The 27,480-nt window shown below is 41.7% G+C and overlaps 2 protein-coding genes across 4 annotated transcripts in view; one reads left to right on the forward strand and one right to left on the reverse strand.

Moving 5' to 3' along the window:
* CLDN18 (claudin 18) overlaps positions 1-15,990 on the forward strand; it is a 23,223-nt gene extending 7,233 nt beyond the window's left edge. Inside the window, exons 2-5 of the mRNA XM_054482293.2 lie at positions 5,898-6,062; positions 6,850-6,967; positions 12,135-12,245; positions 13,304-15,990. Of these exons, the coding sequence (XP_054338268.1) occupies positions 5,898-6,062; positions 6,850-6,967; positions 12,135-12,245; positions 13,304-13,475 (566 nt within the window). The 3' untranslated portion in view covers positions 13,476-15,990. The remainder of the gene's footprint in view (positions 1-5,897; positions 6,063-6,849; positions 6,968-12,134; positions 12,246-13,303) is intronic.
* DZIP1L (DAZ interacting zinc finger protein 1 like) overlaps positions 1-27,480 on the reverse strand; it is a 97,391-nt gene continuing 69,911 nt past the window's right edge. For 2 of the 3 annotated variants that reach the window (XR_010125761.1, XR_010125762.1), the window contains exon 19: positions 1-27,480. This exon is cut by the window's right edge. The gene's annotated coding sequence lies outside the window, so the exon portion shown is untranslated. The other variant, XR_010125763.1, reaches the window with a different exon arrangement.

Consider the following 27,480-nt stretch of genomic DNA (forward strand, 5'->3'; position numbering starts at 1 on the left):
AAGTTTTAAACCAAACCACATTTAATCCAGAGAACAGTTTCACAAAACCTTCACAAAATCTAAATCAAAAATCCATAAGGGAAAAAAATGAGACTTCTCATAAGTATCATTTTTAAAGGAGCTTGTCTGTTTATTTCTTGCTATTGGCTGAATGGTTTCACTGGTTGTGAAACCAGTTTGTCTTTCCCCATTTTCCGGTAGAAGAAACCAGCCCTAGAAGGTGAAGTGATTATAAGTTAGTTATAAAGTTGGGGAGTCTATTGGTTTTCAGTCAAACTGCTTTCCCTCTCTTCAAAAGAGAAAAATATTTCAGCATCAGCATGCCTCTTCAAATATGTGGACAAACATCTAAATGTTAACATGTTATTGTACATATGAAGAAGACACCACGGGGAACTCAGAATGGGCCTACACAGCTCAAGAGAACCTGCAGCTTAGGTAAATGGGGCTGCTTGCCCTGACTGCTCAATGAGAAAAGCTAGGAACCAGAATGCCTGCTCAGCTTGCGGCTGTGGTGGTCCCCAATTAGATGGCAGAGGCAGCTACCACAAAGCATCATGCCCTAGGATGGCCTAGTCAGTGGTGCAGCATCATTTCATGGTGGGGAGACACATCATCAGAGTTGTAGTTGGATCTCATCTTAGAGGATGTCTTAGATGGTTCCTGCTGCTATAAGAAGATTATCTTAGACTGGATAATGTATAAACAACAGAAATTTATTCTCACAGTTCTGGAGGCTGGGAAGTCCAAGATCAAGGTGTCAGCAGATTCCATCTGGTAAGGGTTCACGCTCTTCAAAGACAGTGCCTTTTGCTGTGTCCTCATATGGCAGAAGGGACAGAAGGGCAAAAGAGATAAACAGGCTCCCTCAAGGCCTTTTATAACGGCACTAATGTCATTCCTGAGGGTACCTCCTGCAGACTTCACCTCGTGGTAGTATTGCATTGAGGATTACGTTTCAATATATAAATTTTGGAGGGAAACACACATTCAAATCATAGCAGAGGTGAAGAGGAAGGTCAATGAGGATAGAAACCCACCTATACTGCCTCTCCCATCAGCTACCTCCCTGCTCATTGAGGGTCTTGTGTCCATTTTTCCAATCTTCTCCACTACTTAGGTGCTGCTAGATTCAGGCCTTTCTTTTCTTCTTCTTTTCAAATTTTCTTCCCCTCTTGCCCATAGCAATTCACACACATGGCTGTTTCAAATCCTCAACCATATTTTATCATCATGTGAGAGGATTCACATTTGTATACAGTTAGCACAAGTCAAAGCTTTGTGGAGTTGCCAAGGGATACATTGTTTTTAGGGAAGGAGAGGAAACTGACATTTATTGAGCCTGGCTTAGGTTTATGCCAAATAGCATCTGATCCTCACAGATCTGTGCAAGAGATATCTTTGACTCCCTCCAGAATTGAGGACTCATTTTCATTGAGCTTAAATGACTTACCTAATAACACTCACCTGGTATCGCATTGTTCTGTAGAATTTTACAAGGTACAAAGGACCTCCGTGTTGATTCCCTGGAATCTCCAGAGAATCTAGCCTCTCCCATCTTATTCTCAAGAGCGTTTCCTCTGGGGTCTGGCCTCAGACTACCATCTTCTGAGCTCCCCCACTTTGGGCTCCTCCATTAGCCCTCTTATCTCCAGTCTAGGAGCAAGCTATGCCTGAAGGTATGGCTCCTCCCATCCCCCTACTCCACCAGGGCCCCAGTCCAGGCCTTTGGCTGCTGGTGAACTGCTGTCCCATCATCCTCACTCCCACTTCCACTTAGTGATGCCAGCCCCTGAGAACCCTCTTTCAGCCCAACTCTCCACTCTGAGTACCTCTGCTGAGCCCTTCTTGAAAGCTGTTGTCTCGCATTATTCCTTGAAATTTTGCTTTGAATAATTAAGTGAAAATCTCTGGGGGTGAGAACAAACATCAGCATTTCTTTAAAAGCACCCCCAGAAGATGCTCAGGTGCAGCCTGTATTGAAAAAACCACACCTGAGGGCGCCTCACCTGTCAGTTCACAGCTACTTGGGGAATTAAGGTATTTTGCAACAGGGAGGGAACACTGAGTTCCCATTTTTCTGTTTGCTTCTTTCAGCCCTGAATCCTGCCCACCCTTCAGGTCTGATAACACTTCATTGTTCATTGGGAAGAATGCTGTAGTCACACCTTTGGTGCAGGGAATCAGGCTTTAGAGCCTGTTGACTCACCTGTTATCAGCTGATAAGCCTCTTGATCAGAATATCAAGTAAGAGACAGAATGGCTAAAAGAGAAACCTACCTGCTACCTGCTTTGTGGCAGTTTTCTCTGCTTACTTATCTATAGAGAAGATTAGGATCCCAGAGGGTAAGACCGTGCAGGTGCAGGGGAAGGTGAGTTTACCACCATGAATCTCCATGGTCATTACTAGACTTAGGGGGTTTCTGGCAATGAGCAGTGGAGCCAGTTTCCTCCCACTTACTGGCACCTGGCTCCCATGACAGTTGCCAGTGGGACCAAGACTGATGATCATTGTTTGTAGAATTCTCTTTCCAGCAAAGAAGCAAAGTTAAAATCAGAAGTTTCTTTAGGAGAAGAGAATCAGAATCAAGTATATGGAGATCAGTGGGATAGAACTAGAATAGGTGGACACTGTCATTCATACTTCAGACAGATATCTGGTGAGAAGGCTGCTAGGGCCTCTGTTCCTCAGACATTGCAGGTGGCACTTTAACAAGTTCTACATTATCTAACTCTCCTTTTTCAAAATTTCTCATTGATTGCCGATTCTTCTGGCATGACAAATTGCTTTATGATACATACACACCTTAGAGTGAATATACTGGCAGCTCCACTGACGTTAGCTGTTGTAGGAGAGGGAAATCTTCCCAAGGTGACTGGAGAGAGTTCTCTCCCAGGACTGCTGGAGGAGATGGGAATGCTGTCATCTTGAGAGTCACATTTATAAATAATCTACCAGGCCAGGTTATTCCCTAAGAAGATTTGGAGAATGTTTTCTTCCACATTCTTAGCATCCATTTCGGAAGATGACAGTTTATGGTTGAGTCTCCAAATTTGGAGGATACATTCTGTAAGAGTATACAGATCCTTGTACCTTGATGGAAGCCAGGACTTTACCTCTTTTTCCAGAATAAGGTGCCTCAAAACAATGTGCTGTGATGGAAAAGTAATGATTTTGAGGCAATTTTGGATTTGACTCCCAGCTCTGCCTCCTTTCCCTTGGTGTGTGTCCTTGGGCAAGTTACCTCACCTGAGTCTCCATTTCTTCAACCATAAAATGGGTGATAATTTTATTACTTACATTGTAGGGGTTTTTTTCACATGGACTACATTTTTGAATGTCTGAAAATTCCTTACTAGCTTTCACTAAGAAGTAGCAACTGCCTATGAAAACTAGGGCTGGACAGAACTCTCTGTTTTGTTGACAGTTTCCTCTGAGCCCTTTGCCTACAGCCCTATAGGCAGATTCCCTCAGTATCTCCTTCAAAGAGAAAAAAAGTGTTAAGCATTTCTCCTGTTTCTTCTCCATTCCCAAATTTTAATTTGGCTTGGGTATTATTAACTGGTCTCACTGAGGGTAGGAATGACACCTCCTTTGAGTGTAACCCCACAAGCCCCTTCTAGTTAAAACTCAGCAAGGTCTCCATCTGCATTTCTAGCTGGCTCCTGACTTGCTCCCTTTGGTCTAGGTGACAGGGGGAGCCTCATTAGCGTTTTGCTTCTCCTTTTTAAAAAATTCCCTCCTGGAAAACTACCCACCAGGATGCTAAAGGTGGCTATCTCCAAGAGTTGGAATAACAGGTTATTGTTTTTCATTTCCTGTTTATGGTTTTCTATACATCCTGAAATTTTTATATTGAGCAGTTATTGCTTATATAACTAGGAAAAAAATCAGCAATTTCCCAAAAAAGAAAAATGATGCCCTTTACCTCTTCTCTTCGCACACCACACTGTGGAATGCGATGTCTTTGCAGCCATAAGACTTGGCATGAGAGGTCCCCTCACATCTGCAAGGGTCTTCAGCAGCACTCTGGTCATGACTTCAAATCTGGAGGGGTGGAAACTCTCCAAAAACAATAAGACTTTAAAGGTTAGCATGTCTAGACACTGATGAAACCATCTTCCATAAGTTAGAACCACTTGATTTCAAGTAGCAGAACCCCAACCTGAATTAGTTCAAACAGGTAGGGATTTAAAAATAATAACAATAATAATAATAATGGTGCTGGGATAGCACCTGAAACCTAAGGAAGGAATGTATGTGGACCATAGGAAAAGCTGGAGTCAGGAGCTCAAACACTGTCAGGGCCCTCTACCTCACTGTTGGGTTTCATCTGCTTGCCGTTATACAGCAGCTCACCACCTGAAGGAAACCATGGACTCCCAGGACAGCATCTTACACTTTCAGTCCCTGGAGAGAGACTGGCCTGATGCTCTCTGTGTCCAGCACAAACATTCTGTATAAGGGTCTCATCCGCCCGGTTTGACTCAGATGCCCATGCTGGATTAATTTGCCATGGTCAAGGGCACCAGGTATAAAGTCTGGGCCTGAAAGATCAAGGTCAATATTACTACTCAAAGTAGGGCCTGTGTACCAAGCTGGCCCACAAACTATGTGTTACCCACCTGAAGAGTTCTGGTACCGAAATCAAAAATAAATATTTCTAAACATTTATAATAATTTGACATGCCTGTGACACTCGAGCAGGTGATTTTGTATTTTGTCAGGATGTCAATTTGTGACAGATTGGAAATTTAAATTTTTAAGTAGTTTGAAAAGCAGTGATGTAAGACACAACAACTCCTTCAGAAATCATGGACTTAAGAGGAAAAAAGGGGATATACTGGAGGGATAAAACAATTGGTGTCTAGCACATAAGCATCTCCACACAGTTTTGCAGTTCAGCTCCACCAGACCAACCCACACTAGGGGGCTTGTCTTCTGGAACACATGCAGGACTAATTTGTCTTCCTTGTTAAATTAATTATACTTGTAATAGACATGCTTAATGACTGTCGTTCCCCACTTTGGCATAAGCTCCATGACAACGGAGACCATGTCTGACCTGTTGTTAACTACTGTCATCCCATGGCCAGTCAGGGGGGCTCAGTAAACAATTGTTGCTATGAGTCACTGCAACTTAAGGATGCACTAGAAACAACTTTGGATATATCTGGAGGTGAGGGCACTGCAGTAGAGTCCCTGTAGGGCCTATAGCTATGACTGATTCCTAGAAAGGAAACTGCTGATAAACTGTAGTCTAGTTGAAAGGCCCAATATTGTTATATTGTTTTATATACATCTGAAACCTACAGCTCACCATAATCTTAGTAGTTCCTTTTGGAAAGGGACAACATTGAGTATCCTTGGTATATCACTTAGCAACCTTGGTTTCATCATATGCTATAAATGAATTCTGGGTTTCCTAAAGTGGACACAACTATGTGAAACTCTTGGCGCATATGGAAGCACAAGAGAAGAAAAATATTTGAGTTAGAAGTCACAGCTATAAGCTCTATCAGCAATCTGAACTCTTACCTTAGACAAACTATTTTCCCCTTTCCGACCCCCAGATTATCAAGCTTTAAAAATCAAGAAGCTGAAATAGATACAATCCAAGGCCCCCCCCCAGTTCCAACCATCCATAATTCTCTGATTCTGAAGACATCTGAGTGCATGTCCTTCATCAGTCAGAGAATTGTAAGCGATGTATTTTGTATTTCCCACAATTCCACATCCTTTGACAATGGCAAGGTTCACAGTTCATGGACTTTGCTGTCTCTCAGAGGTTTGGTGCAGGTTAGTTGTGGTTGCTTTGTTTTATTAAACCAGAGCCTAATCAAGTGTGCTGAGCTGGTCTTATTTGTCTGCTTGTGTCTTGCCCCTTGTCCCACAGCCATGCTGCAGGCAGTGCGAGCCCTGATGATCGTAGGCATTGTCCTGGGTGCCATTGGCCTCCTGGTATCCATCTTTGCCCTGAAATGCATCCGTATTGGCAGCATGGAGGACTCTGCCAAAGCCAACATGACGCTGACCTCCGGGATCATGTTCATTGTCTCAGGTAAACACAGAGCCTGGAGTTCCCACTTCTGTGAATGTCAAAGCAAAATCATTCTGGTAGAGAAAACATGACTCCTCCCGACTGCTGAATGTGGTTCAGAACTTTTCATACTGGGATTCATGATCTGAGTGTGGAGGCCCAATTGTGTATCATGAGTGCCAAGGTCCTTCTTAGCTGTCACTCCAACCCCAATATAAGAGGTTCTTAGCTGGGTGCAGTGGTTCACATCTATAATGTCAGCACTTTGAGAGGCCAAGACAGGAAGATCACTTGAGTCCAGGAGTTCAAGACCAGCCTAGGCAGCATTGTGACACCCTATGTTGATTAAAAGAAATTTTTTTTATTTAAAAAAAAAAAAACTTAGTAAGCTTTTGACTCTTAATTTCAGCTGGAAAAAAAAGAGGTTCTCAACCCTAAAAGAGTCATGTGACTTGATCCCTAAAAGGCATTTTCTTGGTGAGGCTTTAGAAAGTGATTTTAAGGGAAGATACTTTGACATTACCAAAGAACCAGACTGAAAATATTTGGAATATTGAGCCTTGGTCCCAAGATGCATGAAAAATTTATTTCTGTACACACACATATCCTTCCACAATTAGCGATATAAAACATTCTAAGCACCTATCACAATATTTAGCACATAGCAAGAATTCAATAATCAGTGCTTGGTTATAGGGATACAATATTCTGCAGCCTACTCATCTAAACTCATCTAGGCATAAACTGCCTCAGAAACATTGTAATCCCTTGAAACTAACTCTGGAGTTTTCTTTTTCTTTGCCCACAGGTCTTTGTGCAATTGCTGGAGTGTCTGTGTTTGCCAACATGCTGGTGACTAACTTCTGGATGTCCACAGCTAACATGTACACCGGCATGGGTGGGATGGTGCAGACTGTTCAGACCAGGTAACCTCCTAATCTAGGTCTCAGCATTCACCATGATGAATATTGTTATAAGAATCTGATTAAACACATGCGCCTAATGTGACTGTCAGTGCCTGAAATAGCAAAAATTTATCAGACAACCATGCCATATCATAAATCAACAATCACCTGTAAATTCATAAACTTCATTTCAGTGAAATATCCTTGGTGATATGACTTGAGGCTGATCTGACATTTGCATTGAAATACAGTGACAGTTCATTGTATTTATCTAACACTCTTACACAAGCCCCATTGTGGTGGCAATGAAACAGGCACTATTAACCCAGGCAAGTAAATGAACATCAACTTACATCTACCGTCCATAACTGGAAGCTGGCTAGGAACAGGGAAATGTTTGAATAGAAATTAGCAAGGGGCAGTATGGGTGAGAAAAGTGATGTTCCTTCCTGGTATAGCTGCCTCTTTCTCTCATTCATTAATTCATTTATTCTACAAATGTATTGATCACCTGCCATAAGCCAAGACATGTTCAGAGTGCTGGAGATACAAAGTCCCCACTCTCACAGGGGGTACAGTCTGGCAGAGGGAGATGAAACCCCACTACGATTTGGCGTCTGAAAGACAGTAGAACTTTTAAAAGATGGAAAAGCAATACCAATGCCCGTATTCATTTAGTCACTTTAAAGGGATATATCTCATAGCAAGAAGCTGGAGCAAATTCCTGAAAAAGAAAGATCTTGTTCTTGAGAAGAAATATAAATATTAGACCTCAGTGACCTGTCATGTCTGGATGCATGCACTTGGCATTTTTCCAGCCACACCAACATGGGGTACAGATGGAGAGTGAGGGTGTGATAAATCCATTACCCTCTGGCTCCCTGGAACTCCAATCCCCATTCACTTTTCTGCTTTATTTCAAGAATGTAAAGGAAGTGATCCCCATAAACTCCCCTGATCCTACTCTGTGTTCCTCTCATGGTCTCTTAGTTACAGGTGCAACTTAGAAGTAGGTTGACCAACTCATTCCAGTCTGCCTGGGACTTTCCCAGTTTCAGCAATACGAGTTCCACATTCTGGGAAACTCCTCTATCATGGGCAAACCAGAATGATTGCTCACCCTACTTAGAAAAGCCCACCTTTCCCAGAGTATTTGGGTGCCTGGGGTCATTGCCCTTGCCCAGAGGAGCCATCTACCAGCCACTTTGCACTTAGCACTAATGCCTGCCATCACTCTCTCACACCATCTCCCTAGCACTGGCCCCTGTCCCATGGGCAGGGAGCTTCAGTCCTGGAATTAAGACTATAGAATTCTGAAAGGCCTCCTGAACTTCTCCCTCCATGGATGGGCAGCTGTCTTCCCCTTTCTTTTGTCTTCTCATTTTCTCCACCCAGAAGTCTTACAAGACAGCCCAGCTGCCAGGAAAGACCTTGGCAGTAACCTTGATGGAGCTTTGGTTCCAGTGCCCCACTTGGTCCTGGGACCCCCTTCCTTCTCCTGTTCCCCGACTCTGTTATTGCCGTGTTGTATGTAACAGTGGCAGAGCCTAAGCCCCAGACTAGAGCTGCAAACTGCCTGCCCTCACACTGTACACAGTCTGCAAGGTGTTTTGTATAAAACATTTCATTTTATAATCTGAACCAATTACCAACTTTTAAAAATTAGAAGGGTTAGGCTGGGCATGGTGGCTCACGCCTGTAATCCCAGCACTTTGGGAGGCCGAGGTGGGTGGATCACAAGGTCAGGAGTTCGAAACCAGCCTGGTCAATATGGTGAAACCCCGTCTCTACTGAAAATACAAAATCAGCTGGGCGTGGTGGCAGGCACCTGTAGTCCCAGCTACTTGGGAGACTGAGGCAGGAGAATCACTTGAACCTGGGAGGCAGAGGTTGCAGTGAGCCAAGATCGCGCCACTGCACTCCAGCCTGGGCGACAGAGTGAGACTCCGTCTCAAAAAAACAAAAAAAAAAAATTAGAAGGGTTAAGGGCTGGGTTTCTCAGAAACAGATCCTGAGAAGAGGATCCCAGTGCCAGAGTTCATTAAGAAAAGGGAGAGGGTTAGTGGGTGAGGGAAGCAGGGATGGGAAGGAAGGGAAGCCAAGCATGGGCGTGATTTCAGGTGAAGCCCTGGACTCAGCCTGATCCTGAGGAGAGCTGTGCAGTGTGAATTATACGCCAGAGTTGTCTCGACTCCAAACTAAAGAGCTGAGCTTTCATACCTTGGGCCCCCCAGTCAGTCCCTGTGGGCAGAGTGGCTTCAGTGGCTAAACCAAAGCCAGAATTCCAGAGGCAGCCACAGGGGCCAGCAGGTAAAGGCAAAGGAATACACAAGCTGGAGAAGAGACCCACAGAAACGGTTAAAGGGTAGAGCACCACTAGTGCCTACTACAAGGAGACTTCACCCCCCAACACACATACACATACTCTGCTTTTCTAGCTTTGTGCAAAAAATCGGAAGATCTGGCAGCATTACACTGGGCCCTCATTCTCACGTGACCGCCATCTGCAGCTGAGAGGCAGCTGCCCTTTTGGCTAGGACTCACCCTGTCCAGTTTACCACAATTTCCACCATGCCCAAACAGCCCAACTCATGCTTATAGGGATTTTTCCCATATATTACAGTTGAGAAAATGAAATATGTTCTTCTGTCTAGCTCACTTCACTCATTTAAGTTTCTTGCCTGTCCCAGGTAAGTATTTAGGTTTGCTAACCTTGACCCAGAGTGTCTAAGTTGAGGAAAAGGACTTTGTCCCTCATGCTCAGAAGATGCATTAACACTGAGAGTTTTGAAGGCAAAGTGACCTGAATTTGAATCCTGATGATATCGTGTCCTTCCTGGGTCATTGGAGAAGTTACTTAACCTTGCTAAGCCTCAATCTCTTCATCTGTAAAATGCAAGTGACAAATACTATCACAGTGGCTATTGGGAGAATTAAACAAGATAATGGTAAAAAGTGCTTATCACAATATCAGTAAGGGCTTAATAAATGGTAGCAATTGTTGTTATCATCATTAGCATTAAGCAATCACTCAACCATCCATAGGGGTATCAAGGACAGGGGCTCTGTCTGTGTCAGGGCCCACGGACCAGGGCTGTCACCAGGAAATCACCTAGAGACCCCCCTAGGAGGAGCCCCAGGAAAAGATCCGCTGTTCAGCCCCAGCCACACCGGGCAGGATGAGGGGGCAGGGCTCTTCATGCCAAGGCAGAAGCCTTTAAACCAAATTTCTGTCTTTTTCCCAGTCCAAGGAAATAAAAATAGCCTACAGGTAAATTTTCTCCCAGAACTTTTTCAAGGACTGAGCTCAGTCAACTATACTTGATCATGAAGCTTACATTGTTTACTTTAATCCTGCTAAAGTGTGTGTGCTTTTTTTTTCTTTTTTTTTCTTTTTTTTTTTTTTGAGATGAAGTCTCACTCTGTTGCCCAGGCTGGAGCGCAATGGTGCAATCTCAGCTCACTGCAACCTCCACCTCCCGGGTTCAAGCAATTCTCCTGCTTCAACTTCCCAAGTAGCTGGGATTACAGGCACCTGCCACCACACCTGGCTAATTTTTGTATTCTTAGTAGAGACGGGGTTTCACCATGCTGGCCAGGCTGGTCTCAAACTCCCTACCTCAGGCAATCTGCCTGCCTTGGCCTCCAAAAGTGCTGGGATTACGGGCGTGAGCCACCACACCCAGCCAATGTGCGTGCTTTTAAAGCACATCTAAAGTATTGTATTTTCTTAGGTTGCAGAGGTTTGCACACATATTACTTATACATATTACTTATACACATATAACATATTACGTTATACCAACAACGTAACGTATTGTTACGTTACGTTGGTATATTGTTGGTATAACGTTCTTAGCTTGTGTCGTAGACTTTAAACATATTAGTAATTCATAGAGTTCTACAAACAGTCCCCATGCTCTTTGAGGAACACAAAGGGAAACTTCCAAGGGGAGGCACTCCTTTTCCATGCTGAGCTCTGCTTTTCTCCAGAGCTCATGGAGCTGGAAATCAAGTTATCAGCTGGCATTAAAATACACACTGACATCCTAACAGTTTTTTGGTCACTTGAAGGATACTGCTCTCCACCATCCAAAAATGTCCATTTGGGATCACAATTATTTTATTCCCAGGAGATTTTGTTCTCAATCCTGATCTGATGTAATTGAGTCTCATTGGAGGCAGCCCCCCTAGGCGAAGGGCACCAGCTTTGGAGGCAGACTACCCCAAGTTAGAATTCTCTTGTGAGCTGGAACAGAAGCACCATGAGCACAGGGTCTCTGTCTACCTTGTTCGCCCTGTGTCCCAGTACCAGGGCAGGGCTCTGCACATAGTAGGAGCTCAATAAAGACTTGTTGAACAAATAAGTAAAGACATCAATAAAAGAATGAATAGTCACTTCAACTTAGTTCCTTCTGAAGGTAATAGCTCTACCTGTATGGATGGTTGTAAGGATTATTTGAGATAAGTTAAGATGACTGCTTGTTGGCCCATACTGAGAACTCAAAGAACTAAAATTCCTTCAGAAATAATAACTTGAGATTGATTTTTTTTTTTGTCAGAGTCTCCCTCTGTTGCCCAGGCTAGAGTGCAATGGCACAATCTCAGCTCACTGCAACCTCCACCTCTCAGGTTCAAGCAATTCTCGTGCCTTAGCCTCCTGAGTAGCTGGGAATACAGGCGTGCACCACCACACCCAGCTAATTTTTGTATTTTCAGTAGAGACAGGGTTTCACCATGTTGGCCAGGCTGCTCTTGAACTCCCGACCTCAGTTGAAACTTGGCCTCCCAAAGTGCTAAGATTACAGGCATGAACCACCGCACCCAGTCAAGATTGATTTTATATCTCTCAAATTTCTCTTGCCAAACCTTCAAGACACTTTCTTTTGCCAGTAGAGGGGGGAGGGAGATTTCTTGAGATGTGTCACAGAGATAAGATTTATAATTTTATGGTTGAGTGATGCTAGAATCCCCCTGCTGTTTTGCCCCCTAGCTTTAGTCCCAATTCTACTCTCCAGGGTACCTGATCAGTTGGCTGTGACCCACAGGAATGTGTGTTCAGGGGCATGGGCAGGGATGGATGTGGCATCCAAAAGTGGGGACAGAAAGAACAGGCACAGCCAGGTGCAGTGGGCGGACCCTGGAGAGTTGAGTCAACCATATTGACAGCCACCATCTCCCCACCCAGGTACACATTTGGTGCGGCTCTGTTCGTGGGCTGGGTCGCTGGAGGCCTCACACTAATTGGGGGTGTGATGATGTGCATCGCCTGCCGGGGCCTGGCACCAGAAGAAACCAAGTGAGTCTCCCTGCTCCGCTGCAACCAGATGTTTTATTTGTTCAGGGTCTATTTTAATGTATAACTTGCAGCCAAAAAAAAAAAATTAGGTATATGGATGAACTTTATTTGACTTAAGGATTATCGAAGCTTCTCTTTTAGGGGGAACCTAAAGAACAGAATGGGAATATTTCAGCCTAGACTGATTTAAATGTGAGCCTATTTGAAAGAAAAATCCTTCCTTCTTGGTTCCTTCTGAGATTGTTTTGTAACTCCATGGTTCTCAACTAGGAGCAATTTGCCCCCCAGGGGATATTTGGCAACATGTGAAGACATTTTTAATTGTTACAATTTTGGGAGGGTGGGGGAAAGTGATACTGGCCTCTGGCGGGTAGAGGCCAGGGATACTGCTAAACACCCTAAGTGCACAGAACTGTCCCACGACAAAAAAGCATCTGTTCCAAAATGTCAACAGTGCTGCTGCTGAGAAACTCTGCTGTAACTCCCTAAATTGAACTGGTGTGGGGAGAGCTGGATTCCAGCGTGGTTCTGCTGCTGACCAGCCCTGTGACCTCCAGCAGGTTATTTGCTCTCTCTGTGCCTCTATCACCTCATCCATGAAATGAGCAGCTTGAGGCAATGGGCTGAACATAGGTACCCTCCAGCTCACAAATTCTATGATCCTTTGACGTAACAGTGTTCCCCTGGACATTGTTTCTGGTTCAGCTTTATTTTTATTGATTAACAGAGGGAACTCATTAGTTACTGAGGATTTGGGGATACCTCTCTCCACCATCCAAAAATGTCCATTTGGAATCACAATTGTTTTATTCTCAGGAGATTTTGTTCTCGGCTCAGCAAAGCTCTAAAACAGTGCAAGAACTTCTGTTCCACTGCAGAGGCAGAAAAACCAGTGTACCAAAAACTAGGGTTACTAACTATCCTGGTTTGCCCCGGACTGACGGGTTTCCAGGGACACTGGACTTTCAGTGCCAAGACTGAGACAGTTTAGGGTAAATAGGAGGTTGGTCCTCCTAACAAAGACATCTACAATCACGGAATGTTTATTTTTCTTTCAGCTACAAAGCCGTTTCTTACCATGCCTCGGGCCACAGTGTTGCTTACAAGCCTGGAGGCTTCAAGGCCAGCACTGGCTTTGGGTCCAACACCAAAAACAAGAAGATATACGATGGGGGTGCCCGCACAGAGGACGAGGTACAATCTTATCCTTCCAAGCACGACTATGTGTAATGCTCTAAGACCTCTCAGCACGGGCAGAAGAAACTCCCAGAGAGCTCACCCAAAAAACAAGGAGATTCCATCTTGATTTCTTATTGCTTTTGACTCACAGCTGGAAGTTAGAAAAGCCTTGATTTCATCTTGGGAGAGGCCGAATGGTTTTAGCCTCATGTCTCTGTCTCTAAATATTCCATCATAAAACAGCTGAGTTATTTATGAATTAGAGGCTACAGCTCACATTTTCAATCCTGTATTTCTTTTTTTAAATATAACTTTCTACTCTGATGAGAGAATGTGGTTTTAATCTCTCTCTCACATTTTGATGATTTAGACAGACTCCCCCTCTTCCTCCTAGTCAATAAACCCATTGATGATCTATTTCCCAGCTTATCCCCAAGAAAACTTTTGAAAGGAAAAACAGAGTAGATCCAAAGACACTATTTTCTGCTATTTGGCTTTTGTCTCCCCACCCCCAGCTTGGCTAGTAATAAACACTGAAGAAGAAGCAATAAGATAAAGATATTTGTAATCTCTCCAGCCCATGATCTTGGTTTTCTTACACTGTGATCTTAAAAGTTACCAAACCAAAGTAATTTTCAGTTTGAGGCAACCAAACCTTTCTACTGCTGTTGGCATCTTCTTATTCCAGCAAGACCATCCTAGGAGTTTCCTGAGCTCTCCACTGGAGTCCTCTTTCTGTCGTGGGTCAGAAATTGTCCCTAGATGAATGAGAAAATTATTTTTTTTAAATTTAAGTCCTAAATATAGTTAAATAATGTTTTAGTAAAATGATACACTATCTCTGTGAATTAGCCTCACCCCTACATGTGGATAGAAGGAAATGAAAAAATAATTGCTTTGACATTGTCTATATGGTACTTTGTAAAGTCATGCTTAAGTACAAATTCCATGAAAAGCTCACTGATCCTAATTCTTTCCCTTTGAGGCCTCTATGGCTCTGATTATACATGATAATAAGTGTAAGCCATGTAAAAAATAAATAATGTCTGGGCACAGTGGCTCACGCCTGTAATCCTAGCACTTTGGGAGGCTGAGGAGGAAGGATCACTTGAGCCCAGAAGTTCAAGACCAGCCTGGGCAACATGGAGAAACCCTGTCTCTACAAAATATAGAGAAAAAAGCAGCCAGTCATGGTGGCGAACACCTGTAGTCCCAGCATTCCAGGAGGCTGAGGTGGGAGGATCACTTGAGCCCAGGGAGGTTGGGGCTGCAGTGACCCATGATCATACCACTGCACTCCAGCCAGGTGACATAGCGAGATCCTGTCTAAAAAATAAAAAATAAATAATGGAACACAGCAAGTCCTAGGAAGTAGGTTAAAACCAATTCTTTTTTTTAAAAAAAAAAAAAAAAAAAAGTTGAGCCTGAATTAAATGTAATGTTTCCAAGTGACACATACCCACATTTGCACGGTTACGAGCCACTGCCAGCTGGCAATAGCACTTTCCTGACACTGTGGTCGGTTTTGTTTTGTTTTGCTTTGTTTAGAGATGGGGTCTCACTTTCCAGGCTGACCTCAAACTCCTGCACTCAAGCAATTCTCCTACCCTGGCGTCCCAAGTAGCTGGGCTACAGGTGTGCGCCATCACAACTGGCTGGTGGTCAGTTTTGTTACTCTGAGAGCTGTTCCCTTCTCTGAATTCACCTAGAGTGGTTGGACCATCAGATATTTGGGCAAAACTGAAAGCTCTTTGTAACCACACACCTTCCCTGAGCTTACATCACTGCCCTTTTGAGCGGAAAGTCTAAATTCCTTCCAGGACAGTAGCATTCCATCCCAGTACCAAAGCCAGATAGGCCCCCTAGGAAACTGAGGTAAGAGCAGTCTCTAAAAACTACCCACAGCAGCATTGGTGCAGGGGAACTTGGCCATTAGGTTATTATTTGAGAGTAAAGTCCTCACATCAATAGTACATATGAAAGTGACCTCCAAGGGGATTGGTGAATACTCATAAGGATCTTCAGGCTGAACAGACTATGTCTGCGGAAAGAACAGATTATGCCCCATTAAATAATAACAAGTTGTGTTCAAGAGTCAGAGCAGTGAGCTCAGAGGCCCTACTCACTGAGACAGCAACATTTAAACCAAACCAGAGAAAGTGTCTGTGGAACTCACTGCCTCAGTTTGGGTAAAGGATGAGCAGACAAGTCAACTAAAGAAAAAAGAAAAGCAAAGAGGAGGGTTGGGCAATCTAGAGCATGGAGATTGTTAAGTGCTCTCTGCATTTGAGTTGAAGAGCATCCATTTGAGTTGAAGGCCACAGGGCACAATGAGCTCTCCCTCCTACCACCAGAAAGTCTCTGGTCAGGTCTCAGGCAGTGCTGTGTGGCTCAGCTGGGTTTTTAATTAGCACATTCTCTATCCAACACTTAATTGTTTGAAAGCCTCCATATAGTTAGATTGTGCTTTGTAATTTTGTTGTTGTTGCTCTATCTTATTGTATATGCATTGAGTGTTAACCTGAATGTTTTGTTACTTAAATATTAAAAACACTGTTATCCTACAGTTGAAGAGCTTCTGCTCTTTTTTCTTATGTTTTGGGAAGTGGAGGTGGGAAGTCCCAGCACCTCAACGCTGGATGCTTCTTCCTGGGAGTTTTTCTGCTTTCAGAATCCATTTCTGCTCAGCAGCAGCCTAGCTACCTAGAGCTAGGTGTTGGTCCAGACCAGACTGTGGTTTCTGCAAGTTGGGAAGCCTTAATGAAAAGGAGTTCCCAGAGCAACCAGGCATGCAGCATGGGGTCCAAGGATCCAGTTTAGCCTGTCTAACCCTAAGCACACCAGCCCGAAGTGTCTAATGTCATTGTCCTGTTTGTGGGCCAGTAAAACAAGAGAGCCAATGCCTGCCCTCTTGATGCTGCCAAAGTTGGGTTGACCAGCTCAATAAACTGAGGCTGTATCCAAGCTACAAAAGCAGCAAAAGCTATATAGTCAGAACAGCCCAACCTCAAATCCAGGTCATACAACTTCCCAGCTATGTTAGCTTGAGCAAAGCCCTTAAACTTTCTGAGTCTCCATTTCCTTATCTGTAAAATAGGGATGATAAGGATAATGGAATAATACAAGTAAAGGACCCACTTAAGTGACAGAAAACCAAGCTGTACAACTTTAAGACAAAGAGGGCAATGCTTATGTAACTGGGGGATCTGAGGCCAGGGTTGACTTCAGACACAGCTGAATCAAGGGTTATGATTAAGACTCTATTTTTCTCTGCCCATATCTCAGTTCTGCTTTCTTCTCTGTTGGTTTGCTTCTCAAGAAGATTGTGAGTTGTTGTGTTGGCTGCTTATATTTCTAGCCATAAAGCCATGTTTCAGCTATGGGAAACCTAGCCAAAGGGAGGCATCTCTTTCCTTCTATCCATAGGAGAAAAACCCTAACAAAATACATTAGATTATTTGAGTAATGTACCCATCCCTAAACCTCTTCCTGTAGCCAGAGCAGTGGTATCTAGTTTGGTGACTAGACTGGGTCCCCCAGTCAAAACATGGAGATTTGTCATATGCCATGAAGACTTGTATTCTAAGGACCCAGGGTCCTTAGAAATCAGGCAAACTCATTGCTTTGCCTGATTTTTTTCTTCTTTTGGTTGAAACTGAACTCCAGAGAAAGCTTCAGAGATATAACTTCTGAGCCTTTTTGACTAGTTACCAAACAGTATATAGTACAGCAAGGAAGGATCTGAGAGATTACTCTGGTTCTCAAAGAAAGCTGATAATTAAAACCTAAAAATTAAAAAAAAAAAAAAAGACAAAAACAAAACACTTTACATTCAGTTTTAAACAAGTGAGATTACAAAAGTCATCAGTAAAAAGCTGTCCTTGGTTATGTAATTTTGAGCTATTCAAATTTAAATTTTCTAAAATTTAGGGGCATTTTGAAGTCTCCTTGTACAAAGACAGAAATGGACGAACCAAGCCATGGAATACAGGCTCAAAATATGACTCAGCAGTGTTACCCATAAAAATCTCCGGGAGTCCCCAGTTCTCTTACCTTTTGCTTAGGTAGTATCCAGCCCTCTCCTGCCTCCACAGGACGTTATCCATGGTTGACTACTGCAACAGCCACAGTTTTTGCCAAAATGCCTGATATCTCTGAGTTGACGTGTTCTACTGGAGAGAGCACTGGGCTTGGAATCAAAAACCTGGATTTCTGGTTCTGACTGCATTGCCAACCAATTATGTGACCTTCAGGATTGATTACAATTATTCACTAATATATTTTCATTATCTAACTAACTTCTGTACTGAGTCCTCATAATAATCAGTACTGTGCCTAGTGCTTTATAAACTTTAACCCTCCAACAACGCTGATCTCACCCCACTAGTGGCCCAACACTCTAAACACTCAAGGATCACACACACACTCACACTCATACATACACACATTTACCACACAGTTGGTTCAATTTTCAGAGCCTCATCAGGGACCGTCACTTCTTTGATTTTTCTACTCTTAAGTATTTGCATATGCCTCAGAACGGCTTTTGAACAATTCCATTCCTTCAGCTAAAGTCAGGCTGATTTTTCATACTTCCCAACCCACAGCTAGAAAGGGAAGGGGGTATTCTCTTCATAATAGCCCAAATAAATGTGAAATGAGCACGTGAGGCCCTTAAGAGATGACGATAAGCAAAAAGTTTCTTGTGGTTTAATATTCACTATGTAAGATACTATATTAATATTCAATATGTAAGACACTATAATATATTGTAGAGACAAAACGTCACTAAAATGCTTTAAATATGTCCAAATTCTATTCTGGAGTAAGGGTATTTAATTTAGATACCCCAAAATCGTCTATCAGTGATGGTTTTGAGTATCCACACCACCACAATATTCAATACTAAATGCAGCTACTCCCTAATAACCAAATAAGATGAAATCTCAGTCACCCCTGCCACAGTGTGTAGCTAAAAGAAAGCATAGAATTCTTCTTCTTCAGAGAAACTTCAAGGAGTGGGTGGGTCCTACTTGCAGACCAAGGATCATACAAATTCCTTACATAGAAAACATTATATTTTGTCCTATCTTTTAACTTAGATTTTAGGGTAACATAAAGGTAGAATCATATGTAATATGGAAGAAAGCTGGAAATATTTCTTCTTTAATCCAGCAATGCTCCTTCTTTAAATTTCTCCTAAGGAAATAATCATAAATACTTATGCTCAAAGGTATATATCAATTGTTTAAAATAATGTAACTGGATCAACCTAAAAACCTAATGAGGGAAAGATTTCTAATAGTCTTTATATATAAGTAAACAATTATATAGTCATTAAAATTATTATAGTATTTTTCTAACATTAAGTCTATTAAACGGTGCATTGAAAAACACCCTGAAAGAAATATATTCCAAAATATTTTAAGCAGTTGCTTCTGATTGGAGATATAATTATGATATTTTTTTATTTGTACTTTACAGTACTTTGCAAATTTTCTTCAATGAGAATAGCTTTATTTTATATCTAGAGAAAAAAAACTAAAAACTGAAGAATTAAAAAATAGAAAACAACACCCAGACATGAAGTCCACAGGAGCAGATATAGCTCATTACCTGGAGACATGACCATCTCAGGCAGCTTGGAAGGAGGAAGTTATTAAGTCATGGCTGAGTAGAGTTCTCTGTTCACTCTGAACCAATAAATTAAAATGGTCATGAGCCCAGAAACTGATCTCACACTATTTTGCTTTAGCTTTTCTTCCCCTTTAGAGACTCTTTGGCAATTGGCAATCATTTCCCCATTTACTCACTTCTACTCACCTCTGAAGACGGGAAAGCCGAGGCCCATACCTCTGTTGTGAACAAGGACCAGAAAGGAGAAATGACATGCTCAAGGCCTTTGCACAGGCATATCAGGGGAGCCAGAACAAACACTAGAGTCCATACCAGGCTAGCCTCTTGCTTGCTCCACAAGAACACACAGACCTCATCTCCTCCCAACCATTGGCCTTCTGTTTCCAATTCCTTTTCCTGACTAGAAGGGCCATCCAGAAAGAGCAGGATGGGCTTGCTTCAGGATGGGTGGCCTAATGTTGGCAGGTGGTCTGAGCCAACCAGATCCACCTGTGTGGGGAAATGTCCAGAACAGACCCTGAGTCCCCAAATATTTAACACCTGGAACTCATCAGACCTGCATCTGATAAGGAAGGGGCTCTGTATGAGCTATGCACAGAGCAGCCTATCTCTAAAGAAGACTTTTGGGTCCTTGATGAATTTTTCAAGGTTTCTAAAAGATAATCTCAACCATGTGTTATCACTGGATTCTACTCAGAGATGTTAGACATCAGGGAAAATTCAGCAGCTATTGTTTTTTAGTTGGACATAGCAAAGCTTCAGAAACCCAGTTTCTTAGTCATTTTGTGTTTCTTATCATAGAATACCTGAAACTGGGTAATTTATAAAGAAATGAAATATATTTTTTTACAATTCTGAAGGCTGGGAAGTCCAGGGTCAAGGGGCTGCATCTGGTGAGGCCCTTCTTGCTGATGGGGATCTCTGCAGAGTCCCAAAAGAGTTCAGGGCATCATGTGGTGAGGGAGCCAAGTGTGCTAGCTCAAGTCTCTCTTCTTCTTATAAAGCTACCAGTACCACTCCTGTGATAACCCACTAATCCATTAACTCACTGGTCTCTTAATCTATGAATGGATTAATCCATTCATGACAGTGAAGTTCTCATGACCCAATCACCTCTTAGAGGCCCCACTCCTCATTATTTCCACATTGGGAATTAGGTTTCAACATGAGTTTTGGAGGGGACAAACATTCAAACCATAATACCCAGGCTTACATAAAAATGAAGAAAACAAAATAAACTTTTTCTCCTTGAAAAGACATTAGGAAAAAAGAGAAAAGCATTGATGGCAGAAAAAAATCTCTCTGAGCCTTTAAAAAATACAGATGATTATTAATGTTAATATTGCTGTCATTATCATTATGATTATTGAGAATCTACAATGTCACAGACATAGTTTCAGGCCCTTTTCTTACACTATTTCCAACCCTCAAAATAGCCCCCATGAGACAGGTATTATTATCCCCAGCTCACAGGTGAAGAAACCGAGACTCAGGGAGGCTAAGTATCTTGTCCAAGTAAGGTGACCAACCATCCCAGTTTGTCCAGGACTGTCCCAGGTTCAGCACTGAAAGTCCTGTGTTCCAGAAAACCTCTCAGCCTGAACAAACCGGGACAGCTATGCCAAGTCTACATAGCTAATAAATAGAAAAGCGTGGATTCCAACCAGGTTTGTCTGACTCCACACCTCACTTTGTTTCCAATATGCCAGAGAAAAATCCCATTAAATGGGCAAAATAAATTCATAACTACATTTTTTTAAATGGAAGGAAGAAAAAAAGGGAGAGAGAGAGACAGAGAAAAGGAAGAAAAACACAAATGAGAAAAATAAAGAAAGATAGGGAGAAATTCATATAAATCTAGTTTAAAGAAAAAAATATTTGCCAATGAAGCCAAGAAGCGTAATACTTAATTTATTGTAAATTTTTAATTTTTAACACTCAAATTTTAAATAATGCCCAATAAAAGCCTGTCTCTGTAACTAGTGCATAGACAGATGGCAGAGATGGGGGAGGACATTGGGCTACCCGGTCCCTCAGCCTCTGCAAAGCTCTCAGTGGGTTCTGTGACATATGTGCACTCTTAAGGGCTTCCAGGCTAAAGAGGACTCTGGTGTGATGCCACCCAGAAGGGAAAGGAAAGCCCCAGCACTCCCAAGGTGGACTGTCTGTAGGAGAAATACCTGTTCCCTCCAGTGGTGACAGCTACACAAACATTACAAGGTTGGGTTTGGACCAGGGCTCACTTCATCCCAGCAGCCACCTTAGGCTAGAGCTTCCCCAGCAGCATCTGGGATCTGAGTCAGTTTCCATCAGCACTGAGAGGTTTCCCATTCCTTTCTCATCTCAAGTGGAACTAGATGTGACCTGCTCACTCTGGTTTCGAGTTTTTGACCAGTCCAAGCTTTCCCTGTTATCAAAGCTGCTGCCCTTAGCCCTTGTTGACAATAAAAAGCTTATTTATTTTGTTTGACAGGCCAACTTGAATTTCCCCAAAGAATGTTTTGAAAGGTAAAATATCAAACATATTAAGCATGTAGGACTTTGCCGCCCATACTTATTGCCCAGAGGAGGGAGGTTGCCACGGCAATGCCTCTGGTAAGGAGGATGAAGTCTGGCTGAAGGGTGAATAAAGTATCACAGTGGGGCACAGGCTGCCCCACCAGGCAGCAAGCCCCTTATGATACTGGAAGTGTTTGCCCAAGTCTTAAGAATTAAGTCATAATTAAGAGAGAGTAAGAAAAACAAAAATGTCCAGCCGCAAAAAAAAAAAAAAATGTTGAGGGGCGGAGGAGTCAGAATGTAGATAGAGATAATTTAAAAGTCAGCAGTGAACAAATGTGACTATGTCTTCTTATGACAGCTGGCAGAACCCGCCCACCAGTAGCTTTTGTGCAGACGGGCCACACCCCATCCATCTGCAGAAAGGTACAGCCAATGGAGCAGAGAGAACCCAATAAGGAATTTATTGGAGGGTTGGCATCAAATGACCTTCATGGCCTCTTTGGTAACACGCCAAAACTCCACAGAAATTAACACAAAAACTAGGCAGGAGGAACTCAGCTTCCAGTATGGCTTAGTAAGCTCCCACCAGGCTAACCCTCCTGCAGATAACAAATATAAACTCTGTACAAAATACAAAAAGTAACTACTTGAAGCCACTAGAGGGTGAACAAAGACGGACATATTCTGAAGGGTAGTTGACATTTAAAAGAGAGGAAAGGTATAAAGCAAATTCCCGTTTTTGAGGCTTCTGGCCCAAGGACAAGCCAAAGTCAGGTGGCATGAAGTACCTAAAATCTGTTAGAAAATCTGCAGTTTCTCTGGCCTGAAGAACCATGAGACAGAGTTCAGGGCAACTATAGCCACTATAAGGTGAGCAAAGAATCTTAGAAAAAAGAGACTCAGAGGGAGAAGATCCAAGTTTTCTATAAAAATCCCTCCCTGAGTCTCTAATTAAACCCTAAGCCATGCAAGTATAGGGCTTACTACAAACAGCTGACTTAGGATCCAAAGCTGAATGGAGACTTGAGATGTCCCCAAGACACGAAGTTTGCTGTATGAGTAGAAGCAAATTAATTGTCTTCTCCAGCAAACAAAAAAAATCAATACTCTTTGGAAGACTATAAGAGCATCTAGAGTCTCTGAAACATAATATTCACAATACCCAGGACGCAATCCAAAACTATCTGACATGTGCATGACATGACCTATTTTTAAGAGAAAAGGTAATCAATGGAGACCTGACCCCAAGATAACCCAGACATTGGAATTAGCAGATGAGGATTTGTAAAGCAACTATTGTAACTATGCTCAAATACATAAAAGAAAATATGCTAATAATGACTAAAAAGACAAGAAATCTCACAAAGAAATGGAAACTATTCTTGAAAACAGAACTTCTGAAACTAAAAATACAAAATCTGAAATTTAAAAACGTATGAACTTAGCAAAGTGGAGGTAACAGAGGAAATCATCAGTTAACTTGAAGATAGATCATTAGAATTTATCCAAAAATAGAGAAAAAAGTTTTAGCAAAAACAGAACCTCAGGGACTTGCAGGATAATATCAAAAGAAAAATAATTGAGGCCAGAAGACAGTGGTATTTTTTAGGGGCTGACAGAAAAAAAATGTACAAATACACTTCAAGAATGAAGGCAAAATATAGTTTGCAGATAAAAGGAAACCATGAAGATTCATTGCCAGAAAATCTTCACTATTAAAAAGAATGCTAAAAGAGTTCTTCAATCTGAGGGAAAATGATACTAGATGAAAACTAGGATCTGCAGGAAGACATAAAGAGCATCAGAAATAGACCTTGTTGAATAGGACACTGGATATCACTAGATGTAATGCAAGACTCAAAGCCTGAGAATTTGAGGCAGTCAGGCACTGCACCTCACCTTCCACCATCACAGCAGTTCTGGGCAGCTGTCAGCATTCCTATTGCCTCACATAACTGGGAGTGTGAATCCACCTATAGAAGCACATATTGCCATACGTACAAAGAGGAAAGACAGTAGAATTAAGTAGGTAACAGCAATAGCTAAGTCTTGGCAGTCTCTAAATCCAATACTAAAGCAGGAAAATCTTAACTTTGTAAACTGAATTGAAAAAATACTTTTGAAAATGTTACTTTGTACATATTTAATATAGACATGAAAAGTTTCAGGATGAGAATTCCCTCACAATCACCATATGTCAAAGGCATTTCTCAGCGGGTCTCCAGATAATAAGCAAAGCCAGTACCAATGACAAAGAATTCATCAATGGTCATTCTCTGAATGTCTTGCCTCATACTAGGAGGTAGTATCTTCTAAAAAAAAAAAAAAAAAAAAAAAAAAGATGACTTTCACTTCATATTTCTCACCAATCTATCAGTTTGTTAGACATTTGTTTTTATGTTTTGATCTCTCTTTTTATGTGTGCTAACATTGAATATTTTGTGTGATATGTGTGTCTCTTTGTTGTGTGTTTATGGATGAATTGAGTATTGGTAAGAATAAAGGAAATTTCATAATCCTTGGTTCTCAATCAGAATGTGCTAAAAAATGAGAAACTTCTAGACTCCTGGAAGAATAACAGCAAAAAATGTAATTTTATGCCCAGTACATCGAGTTGATTGACTTAAAATATCTGCTAAAATAACTTTTTCACACTAGGATGTTAACAGGGAAACTGTGTATATATATGAAAGTTGTACAGAGATAAGATTTTAAAAGAAATGAAACTAAGACTACTCTGTTTACATTTAATCATCTAAAACCTATTTTTTAAAAAGGATTACAGAGTTATCAATTAGTCATCATCATTGATGGCAAATAGTTCAACTCTAGTCTTCCTTCAGGCATATTTTCCTCCAGGATGTGAAAGAAAAATCTTTTCCAAAGCAGCTGTCTTTAGGCCAGATTCTCCCAAGGAAATTATTATGACCCCTGCAGTGGACAATTTAATCCCAGAGCAGCTAGTGAGGGTACGGTTTGCAGAGTAGGATGGGATAGACAATGAGCGTAAAGACACTGTTGTGAGATCCTGTAGCTGACTGCCCTTCAGTTCTTCTGCTCTGCCTTGATTCATGTTTCAACGGAATGGAAGCTCCAAAAACAGGCTGAACATGAGTCACCTCCACTTACGTGCAACCCCTTAACACTCTTTTTTTCTTCATAGAAGCTAGCTCTTCTTTCTGTGAACAGTAGAACTGTTCAGTTATTGTTCTCCAAATTGGGTTTCATACATTTAATATATTTTCAAGATTCAGTTGTATTCACTTAGTCAACAAATATGTATTAAATATCTATTTTACAAAAACATGAAGAAACTTTGCTGTTAAAATATAACATCTATGAACCATGTAGCAAATTTTTTAAAAATTAAAGAAATAAAGGAAAAAACTAGCCTGCAGTAGGTGAAACTGTTGAGTCCCATAGTAGGCACTCCTTATGGATGCATCCACACCCCAGGACATGCACGAGCTCCCCATACAAAAACACCTCTCACTAAAGATAAGCTCACTATCAAGAATTAGACAGCATGTGAAAAAAAAAAAAAAATGATGAGAAAACCACCCAATGTAATAACCAAGAGAAATCCCATCTCAATATCTATAGCTAATAGAAAAATCTAAAAGAGACTGTAAAATAAGCGTATGTAAAATGTCCAAAAACATAAAGAATCGTGTGGTGGGGGGATGGAGGAACATGTGGGATTTTAAAATAAACCAAATAAAAATGCTGGAAATCTAAAATATAGACACTGATACAAGAAACACAGATAAGTTAAATAGTGGACTAGACACAGCAATAGTGACTGAGGAGAGCAAGTCAAAGAAATGACCCAATATGAAAAGGAAAGAGATACGATGACTGAAGAGGCTTTGGAGACATGACACACAGGATGGGGAACTTCATAACATGCATTTAATTCAGGTTCCAAGAAAGGAGAATAGTCAGAATAAGGAGAGGAAATGTCTCCAGACTTGAAGACATATGTTCCAGTATTGAAAACACTCTGTCTCCTGAGAAGTATTAAACCATGCTTAGCTACACTCTAGTGAAAATGGAGAATATCAACAATAAAAAGAACATCTTAAAATACGAAAAAAAATATGTATTACATATCCATGGCAATGAGACTGACATCAGTACCAAAAAAATGACAGAAGACTTTGTAATCATTTCTTCGAAGATCAGAAGGAAGACAACTGTCAAGCTAGAATTTTACACCCAGCTAAATCATCATTCCAAAGTAAGGGCAAGATAAAGAGTAGCAACAGCAACTGTGATCAAAGCCTTCATGGGACCAGCATAGAAGATACTGGAAATTCCAGCTGTCATCATGATCTTAATGTGTAAGCCACTCAGGATTCTCCTAGCAAAAAGGGGTCAGACCTAAGGAACTGGAGATCCTGTTGACCTTATTAGGTGGGGAATCTCATGCAAATGTCACTGAGGATTCTATCCAGACACTCAAGAGCAGGTGGGCCTTGAATAGCAGTCATCATCTTAGTTTTAGTGTTATTTACCCATCAGAAATGGCTTCATTAGTTTGAGAACTGCAAAGATGCATATACTGGGTGGGAAGAGGGCCCAGATTAAATGTAAGCTATGCTCACCCTAAGATGCATACATCTATGAATACCCTGGTCAAGTATTTTCATATGCAAGGAACAGAAAACCCACTCCAAGATTTTGGCTGTCCCTGCCAAGTGCTTACTCATCAACTAACAACGGTTGCCCCACCCAGATCCAATTCTGTGTGAACTTCTAATTCAAGCTTCTACTACTGCCTAAGCAAAGTCTATGTTTCTCTTAGTTTAAATTCTCTCAAGAGAGAAAATCTGATTGACCACTAGCCAATGAAATGTCTGCCACCCCTCTCTGAAGAGAGATCCCCTCTCTCAAGAGTCCACCTCTGATCCAATCAGCTCTTTCCCTGTGAAGCAAGAACTGTTGGCTTGCCTACTCAACATCCATTCCACCATCACTATCACTTTTTTCTTATTAATATTGTAAATCAACCCCTCCCTCCTGTGGCACTATCCTCGGCTCAAGGGGTATATTCTGATTTGCCTAAGTCATGGTGTCCCATTCCCCTTACCAGTGAGTGGTTTAGGGGATGGAGCACATGACCCAGTTTCTTTCTAAGTCTTTATTTTTTTAAAGCAGTTTAAGCTTACAGCAAAATTGAAAGGAAGGTACAGAGATTCCTCACATACACACAGGTGCATAGACTCCCCCATTTTCAACATCCCCCACAGAGTGGTACCTTTGTTACAACCGATGAACCTACATTGACACATCATTATCACCAGAGTTGACAGGATTCGCTCTTGTTGCTGTACATTCCATGGGTTTCAACAAATGTGTGATGACACATATCCACCATTGTAGTATCATACAGAGTGGCTTCATTGCCATAAAAATCTTCTATGCTCTGCCTTTTCCCCAACCCCTGGCAACCACTGATCTTTTTACTGTCTCCGTAGTTTTGCCTTTCCCAGAATGTCATATAGGAGGGATCATACCGTATGTAGCCTTTTCAGACTAGCTACTTCCAGTTCATAATATGCATTTACGATTTCTTCATGTCTTTTCATGGCTTGATAACTCATTTCTCTTTAGTACTGAATAGCATTCCATTGTCTGGATGTAATACAATTCTTTATCCACTCGCCTACTGAAGGACATCTTGGTTGCTTCCAAGTTTTGGCAGCTAAGAACAAATCTGCTATAAACATCTATGTGTGGGATTTTGTGTGGAGGTAAGTTTTCAATTCCTTTGTGTAAATACCAAGGAGCATGATGGCTACATCATATGGCAAGATTATGGTGAGTTTTGTAAGAGCACATGACCCAGTTTTGACTAGTGGTTCAAAAAGGAAAGATTCCAGCACTTCTTCATTGAAGGGAAAACTTCTTCACT

Source organism: Pongo pygmaeus, chromosome 2, assembly GCF_028885625.2.
Source record: "Pongo pygmaeus isolate AG05252 chromosome 2, NHGRI_mPonPyg2-v2.0_pri, whole genome shotgun sequence".
In the NCBI taxonomy this organism is placed as follows: Eukaryota; Metazoa; Chordata; class Mammalia; order Primates; family Hominidae; genus Pongo; species Pongo pygmaeus.